General features: G+C 52.6%; 1 protein-coding gene across 1 annotated transcript; it reads right to left on the reverse strand.

Annotated features, from left to right (window-relative positions):
* Positions 1–6,163: 6,163 nt before the first annotated feature.
* fzd9b (frizzled class receptor 9b) lies at positions 6,164–7,918 on the reverse strand. The gene has a single exon (XM_068745190.1). The coding sequence runs from the start codon at positions 7,790–7,792 to the stop codon at positions 6,164–6,166; it is 1,629 nt and encodes a 542-aa protein (XP_068601291.1). The 5' UTR covers positions 7,793–7,918.
* Between the last annotated feature and the right edge of the window lie 514 nt (positions 7,919–8,432).

The following is an 8,432-nucleotide window of genomic DNA, read 5'->3' on the forward strand; positions in this document are numbered from 1 at the left end:
CGCTGCCTCACTTCTTTTCCACAGCCTACAGTTACAGTATGTACACAAACCACAGTTTATTCAGCACTGTGTTGGATCTGGCAGCTCCAACACGCCACAGTAGGAACAATGTCTGCCTCGACACAAAAAGCATCTCTCATGCAACGAGGTTTTTTATTGAACTCGTAGGGAGACCTCGACAAAAGGTCCTTGTGTTGGAGCGAGCGCGGCCGCAGCTGGTTCCCTTTACTACGCAGACGTGGCTAATGTACAGCGATCGGCCTTGAGTCAACAATGCTGGCCGGAGAGAGGTCCTAATTGATGACAGGAAACCTTTCGGCCAGAAATGTGTTTAAACTGCCCCAAAAATGTCCAAATGAATTGGGGCCATTTTCCTCACAAAAACGGCAAACAACTCTGGATCACCTCAGAAAAAATAAAATACAAATGTGAGATAATTAACCTGTTGGTCCGGAGACACCGAGAACACAGACCAAGATTTAAGATTTGTTTCCACTGTTGATGCAATGCACACACACACACACACACACACACACACACATCCTTAATTAGCCAATTATGTCCCTCTATACAAACCTGAGCTGTTTCACAAAGGACTTTTATTCCTTCAGACAGTCAGGGAAAAAAAAAAAACAATCACTGCTCTGTTTGCTGCCTGCTTCTTGTTGACAGTGAGTGCATGAGAGTAAATGTTCATTTTAAAGGAATAGTTCAGCATTTTGGGATTTTCATCAAAAGCAGCTCATCTGGGGGTCAGAGAATAGACAGGAAATAAGAGAAGCCGACCGACCGGCATCTTTAACATTCACTCTCCGTCTCCATTCTGCAAGACGAGAAAAAGATAAAGTGTAAAATATTAAGCTATTTAGCGATTACGGATCCACAAGCTGACACTTAACACTCAATGAACGTTGAAAAACAAGGGTAAATACCCCCCCACACCCGATGACAATCTTTGCATTTCATTTTAAACTGACTTTTCATGAAACAAAATAACACGACCAGAACAGCAGATCCTTGTGGAGCCCAGGGCCGGGGTGGGGGGTGGGAGATCAGTGCATGTACCGAGGCCCCCCCCCCCCCTCTGTACCGAGCCCAAGGGTGACCCTTTGATGGTGGAGTGTGACATTAGCACATTTAGGATGGGGGGGGGGGGGGGGGGGGGGGGGGGCATTGTGGCAATGTGACAGCCATCACATCTACCAATCGACACGGACCCCGATATGAGAGGTTCTGGTCGGCTTCGGTTCCGATCAATAAGGACTCACATATCCTGTCCGACGACCACCGACCAGCCATGTTCCTGAATCCGCCGTCCTGACGGAGCCGTATGATTGGCCGATCATCCTTTAGTTAGTCCGTCAATGGCACAAACCAAACCGCCGGGGTTTAACGATGTTCAGGAGGGCCTGGGCCGAGATTAGGCTCCCAAATCCTGCTGGTTCCACTCCCCCCCCTTTAGACCTTTCCTGAAAGCAGCCCTTACATGGGGTTGTGCTCTTTGTTGATGCCTTTTTCACAATTTTTTTTTTCTGGTCCTTTCTAACTCCTGCTCCCTCCCTTTTTCTCCGGGGAGAAACTCTTTGGTACAAGAGATTAGAGCGGGTGCTGCCTAGCAACAGAATAAAAATGGCAGCTACAAAAGAGTCGCTCTCACTCTCCGGCGTCTGACCTACATAATCCCGAGTCTGTGATCGTGCAACGTAACAACACGATGAAAGGAACTGCTGCGATTTAACCCTCAAATAAATACTCTACCATCTCTGACCCCCGCATCTCAAAGGGCAATCTCGCTTTCCTCGGCGAACCGGAATCTTGGCGTTGCCTAATTAGAGAGGAAGAAGAGGCCACGAGCACCGTTGGAAATGAGATGAATGCATTTGAGGAGATGGCAGCCGAGTGGCAAAGGAGATTAGCAGTGATCACAGCGACGCTGTCGGCTTCAGAGAGCGAGAGCGAGCGGCGGAACCTCCTTCTGTTCGCCGACTCATCTCTCCTTCAGCCACAGGCAGGCGGAGAACAGAGGGATGGGAAAGCTTTACTTCTCTGTCTTCTGCTTATTGATCAAAGGACGTAGGAAAAAAAAGAAGACAGCAAAATACTGGAAACTTTGACTTGAAACTTTCTCTTCACTGCAGGCTTTTTTATCAGTTCTGGACCAGTTTGCATTTTGACCCGTCACCACCGTGCTTTTTGTCCAAAGTATCTTAAAATAAATACGTCCTTGATTGCAAGTGTATATTTCTTTTTTCTACATAAATAACTTCTGATAGCATTGAGTTGAATTTTGTTTTCAGCATGTGGCTTCGAGTCCATGCCATGAAATCCATACTCCTGGGTAGAATAATGTAAAAATACGGAGCCTTTTCTTTTTGGTATGCGCTCCCTTGAACTTTTAGTTCTGACACAAAAATGCATATTCTTTTGAATAGCAGCTCTCTTTTAATCCCCCCGACCAAGGAGGTGATGTTTTTGCTGGCATTGCTAGAGGTTGAGGGTACAGCCCAAGGAACAATCTATTAGATTCTGGATGGATCCAAAGGGATTATTTACTACTGTGGGATGGGGGGGGGGGGGGGGGGGGGATTAGAAAAGTATTGCCTGTAACTTCATGGACAATGCCTGAACAAGAATTACACAATGGCATCTACCACACAGCTATAATCTGGTGATGCAGGCTGTTCTAATTTAGAGAGCTCATGGAAAATATGTTATTTACGAGATAGAGACTAAAGATACCGACTTAAAGCAAGATCTAGTCGCAGCTAGAAACCGCGGCGATTCTGTACGGCGTCAAAAGATCCTGACGAAGGGAGAACTGTTATCCTTGAATAACTATTAAATGACTAACGACACCAGCGCGGCTCCAGCTAGGTTTTTTTTATGGCCATTGAGTTATGAGAGCAACACTATCATGGGACTGCTGCTTGTAGGTGCGATGACATAATGGGGAAACTGTGCTGCCTTGGCGGAGGTCGGCCTTCTCCGAGTTCTGTCCAGTTCACTTTTCTTACATTTACATCAGATTTGAGTCTGAAAGGTCAATTAAATTGGAATTTAGCTGCTATTTCTTCTTTGTACGACAACCTTCTCTCATTTTTATCCCATTAAATTATTATTATTATTATTTTTGCCTTTTACAGCTTTTCCCGTGAGGAGTCGCCACAGCAAGTCAACCTTCTCCACTTCACCCTGTCCTTTGCATCGTCATCCCCAACAACAGCCACTCTCACGTCCTCCCTCACTACGTCCATGTATCTTCTCCTGGGTCGACCTCTAGCCCTGTTCCCTGGCAGCTCCATCCTCAGCATCCTTCTACCGATATAGTCCCTGTCTCTCCTCTGGACATGTCCAGCTCCAAACCATTAAAGTCTGGCCTCTCTGACCTCGTCTCCAAAACGTCTGACCTTCACTGTCCCTCTTTATTGTCTCATTTCTAATCCTACCCAACCTGGTCACCCCCAAGGAGAACCTCAGCATCTTCATCTCCTCCACTTAAGCGCCGCCTCCTGTCTCTTCCTCAGATATGTTTAATGGCGTAATGGAGTATCCGAGACATGGTGCGTGTGTGTTATTGTGTGTGTGTGTGTGTGTGTGTGTGTGCGTGTGTGCCCTTCCAGGCGAGAATGCAAACAGAGTACCGGGGGTTCTGTTTGGGGTCCGGTTGCGAGGGAGTGGCGAGCTGTGTGAACCCTGGTGCTCCCTGACTGCTGCATTTTCATGGAAAGCGTCTCTTTGGGGGGGGCTGCAGGTTTTCAATGCACTCATTTACACATCAAAACAGCACAGGAAAGGGATAGTGCTCGAGGGGGGTGGGGGGGGGGGCTGCAGGAGGAGGGAGGGCAGGGTAATGAAGGATGCTTTATTTTCTCTTTTTTCCTCCCCTCAAGGCTGGGCAGGGGTTTAAGCCCCCCGGGGGAAGGGGGGGCACTGATGCCATAATGATCGCCTTTTAATCAGATGGAGGGATCTCTCCTGCAGCAGACAAAAAAAACGTGGCGTCAGCAGTTAAAGCATGAAGGTCTTTATTTATAATAAACTTATTGATCCTGCGCAAACAGGACCTGCTCTGTATTTCTTTAGAATCAATAAACACTCCAGTCAACACAGTGAAATATTCCCGGGAAGCCCGTGAGGGGAAAGTTGTCTGACTTTTGGCTCAGACGGTTCAACTGACACTATTTAACCTCCTGAGCCAGAAGAGGAAGAAGAAAAACAGAAAGCCGGCGCGGAGGCCGAAGAGCTCGATCTTTAGAGCACGGCAGGGTTTACTTTACTGACTCCTGAAATTGGACGTAACTGGAAACGGGGAGTGGGCGGGTCCTCGGGACAATGCTCGGCGTTGATTGGACGCGCCGCAGACCTCAGGTGTGCGTAGCGCCACCTCTGGCGCCAAAGGAACCGCAGCGCAAACAGCCTGCTGGTCTGGAAGGGAGCGCTCGTTCTCCGCACCGTCTGGAGCCGCGGTGTGATTCCTTTCCTCTGCGAAACAGCGGAACTAAAAATAGCCGCCAGCGACCTGGAAACGCAGCAGTCCGTGTGTGTGTGTGTGTGTGTGTGTGTGTGTGTGTGTGTGTGTGTGTGTGCGTGCGGGGGGGGGGGGTATAAGACACGTTTCTGTTGACCTCTTGTTAAACCTCTCTTAGTTCGGGAATACATGGAAAATGATTCAAAACAATAGAAATGCAGAAAGGGTAAGAACATAAAACAACATTGGTTGCCCCCCCCCCCCCCCCTCCCCCATCTTGTTCAGCAGCAGGAAGGAATAAGTGATTGCTGTTAACCGAGGCGTTGCGCGGATCCGAGTGGAAGTGTGGTTCATTTACTACAAACACAACGCAGCTTTGATTCGGACCAGCGCGTCCCGTCAATGAATGCCAGCGTGTGCGTGTGCGTGAGCAGCGTGTGCGCGGAACGAGCTGCCGGTGGTTTATTATAAGTCCTGGAAACGGGGGGGGAACAAAACAAGTTGTCAGCGGCACATGCCTGCTCCACACCGCAGAGGCTCCAGTTATGTAAAACAAACACACCCCTGATCGGCGCGCCCCCGTGCAACTACTGGCCACACGCACGCAAAGCAATCAATCCCGCTGCTGTCAAACGCGGTAATTTAAATTGGCACTTTATATTGTTCAAGTCTCGCGATGTTAAAACGACACGAGAACACGGTGGCTCTGACGCGCCTCTGAGCTGCGAGACTCAAAGTTAATTTAGTGACATAATGTCGACCTGATGGCCGTTCAGCAATCAGCCAATGAGATCCCTCCTGAGACGCACGTGTTAAACATCACGGCGTTCCCTTAAAGTCAGAAATGCAGCTTCAAAGATAAAACGAATCCACGCAATGAGGCTGCAACCCACTTCATCCTCTCAGATCAAAAAAGATGAGCGTTTTGTGCAGGGATCAGTGGAAACGAGGGGGGGGGGGGGGGGCAACAACAGCAATGATTAAATCTGTCATTAATCACACGTATTCCTGCTGCAAACATTAATACTCGCCACGGATCGTCGCTGCGTTCATCAGCGATTCTCTTTGAGGATTATTGTTGGGGGGGGCACAGGGATGAGAGAGATAAAGCAGTTTCTGGCTGCAATGTGTGCATCCAGGGGGGGGGAGACGACGAGCAATCATTTGTGAGGCCCAAAGTTTAAAAAGACTCCTGGAGAGGCCGACTCCACCGTGAGAAATTAAAAAGGACGACGACAAGAAGAGGCAGAAGCCGAGCGTGAACTCCACAGATTTATTAAGCCGCCCTCCAGAAGGCCCGAACTCTGATAAAAAGGCACTTAGCATCCCTTTAACTTTAATAAATGTATCTAAAACGACAAATCTGAGACGAGCCCCAACTTAAATTAAATATATTTACAATAAATAAAACATTTATTATGTAAAACATGCGACTTTCAGGAGGGAGGGGGGGGGGCAGACTAACATTTCCCAGGATCCCTCCCATAACAGTCTTCTTCTTCTTCTCTTGCGTTTAAACACTGGGGGGGGGGGCGTGTCTCTACTGCACAGAACACGATGAAACATTTCCCCTTCACGCACTGAATACTGTCCAAAGATGGCGACGCGTCTGCAGCAGCGGAGCGGCGTCCGACCGCTCGTCCTCTTACAACGTCTATAGCAGCGTGTGTGTGTGTGTGTGTGTGCGTGCGCGTCTCAGACGTGCGTGGGGTTGTCCGAGTGCAGGTCACTCTTGGCCACGTGCAGAACCACCGTGGGGGACTTGTAGTGGCAGTGCGTGCTGCCGCCGCCGCCGCCGCCGCCGCCGCAGGGCTTCCGGCTCCGAGTCCTGTCCGACAGCTTCCTGCTGCAGAGGCCCTGCCAGGTCTGCAGGGTCTTGGTGCTCCACACCCACACGCCGCTGGTGATGCCCACCACCAGGGACATGAAGATCTTCAGCATGAACACGGCCACCGTGGGGACGGACGCCCGCAGGGAGCAGTCGCCGCCGCCGCCGCCGCCGCCGCAGCCCGTCTGCAGCCCCCGCAGCTTCCAGTAGTCCATGTTGAGCCGCTCGTAGAAGTAGCAGACGATGACGCAGGTGGCCGGCGCCGTGTAGAGGATGGAGTAGATGCCGATCTTCACCATCAGCTTCTCCAGCTTCTCCGTGTTGGTGCCCTCCGTCTTCATCACCTTGCGGATGTGGAAGAGCGCCACGAAGCCCGTGAGGACGAAGGAGGTGCCGACCACCAGGTAGCAGGACAGCGGCACCAGGACGAAGCCCGTGAGCGCCCCGGCGTCCATGCTCCCCACGTAGCACAGCCCCGTCAGCTCGTCGCCGGCCACCTTCCGCATGGTGAGGATGACGATGGTCTTCAGCGCCGGGACGCCCCAGGCCGCCATGTGGAAGTAGTTGCTGTGGGCTTCGATGGCCTCGTGGCCCCACTTCTTCCCGGCGGCCAGGAACCAGGTGAGCGTGAGGATGACCCACCAGATGGAGGAGGCCATGCCGAAGTAGTAGAGTATGAGGAAGACGATGGTGCAGCCCGTGGACTCCAGGCCTTCCTGGATGGTGTACAGCTCGCCGTTCTCCCGGTCGCAGGCGATGTTCTCGGCGCCGGCCACCGAGCGGATGATGAAGGCCACGGAGTAGACGTTGTAGCACATGGAGAGGAAGATGATGGGCCGCTCGGGGTACTGGAAGCGCTGGGGCTCCAGGAGGAAGGTGAGCACGGTGAAGGCGGTGGAGACGAAGCAGAGGACGGACCACACCGTCATCCAGATGAAGGCGAAGTCCTTGTCCCGCCTGGACCAGAAGACGTCCACGCCGGCGGAGCAGCGCGGCGCGCAGGACCGGCTCTTCTCCACGAACTGGAACTTGTCCGGGTTCTCGCAGGAGCCCGCGGGGCCCGGAGGGCGCCCGGCGCCGGCGTCCGGCTGCTGCTGCCTGGGGCGCGGCGGCACCGGGAGCATGCCCTCGCCCTTCTTGCCCTCCATCCGGGTCTCGTTCTCGGGGGCCTCCATGCACAGGGCGTTGGGGTCGTTCCGGGTGGGCAGCCTGGAGCAGTCCAGCGAGTCCGGCCAGGTGTAGCTGAACTTCTTCATGATGGGGGCGCACCGCTCCCTGGCCTGCTCGCACATGGGTCTGCAGGCGGGGATGGACGCGGACACTTTGTCCGTGCACATGGGCGCGTAGAGGGAGCAGAGGAAGAAGCGGAGGTGCGCGTCGCAGCCGTAAGCCACCAGCGGGGCGAACTCGTTCAACTTGATGGCGGCTTCTCTCTGGTCGTCGTGGTCCATGAAGTTGGGCATGCGCGTCAGGTTGTAGCCGATCCCCGCGCACATGGGGATGGCGACGGGCTCGCACTTGGCCGGTCTGCCGCGCTCCTGGTCGTAGGTGCCAATCTCGAAGCTGGAGCCCGAAATGACGAGCAGACACCAGAGGAAGATCAGCGCCTTCAGCGGGCAGCCGTCCACGACGCGCATCGTGTCAGTGGGGAAGTAGTTCAGATAAAAATGATCGTGGAAAAAGTGTAAAAACACGGGAGTGAAAGGGGACGGAGGTCCGGATCACCGCCGCGTCCCCATGCGAGCTCCGGATATTAACGTCGCCGCTCCGGGAGGAGATTAAAACGGCTTGAAATAAAGATTCAAACCTTCCACAGACTGTCGGAAACTTTGGACAAACAATGGATGATAGAAATAAAGACTCGGAGCTGCGCGCGTAAATCCTCCAAAAGCGACCGCCGGTCCCAAAAAGACGCTGCGTTCCGCTCCGGATCTGCGCCTTCGCGTTCAGGCTTGACACTGAAGTTTGCGAGCCGCTCAGTGGGACTCCAGTCAGGGGGTGGGGGGGGGGCGTGACGCTCACATTTCAACCGCCACACAAGGAAAATATCAGACAGATGCTGCAGGACGGTCAAAAATACCTCCGGTGTCTCTGCTCGGGGTTCGGTTCAGAGTCTTCGATTAAAAACCAAAATGG

The sequence above is a fragment of the Brachionichthys hirsutus genome, chromosome 11 (assembly GCF_040956055.1).
Source record: "Brachionichthys hirsutus isolate HB-005 chromosome 11, CSIRO-AGI_Bhir_v1, whole genome shotgun sequence".
Classification (NCBI taxonomy): Eukaryota; Metazoa; Chordata; class Actinopteri; order Lophiiformes; family Brachionichthyidae; genus Brachionichthys; species Brachionichthys hirsutus.

What these genes read in the sequence shown, in the direction of transcription:
- fzd9b (XM_068745190.1), bottom strand. Translation starts at nt 7,792, where the DNA reads ATGTGCGCGGGGATCGGCTACAACCTGACGCGCATGCCCAACTTCATG.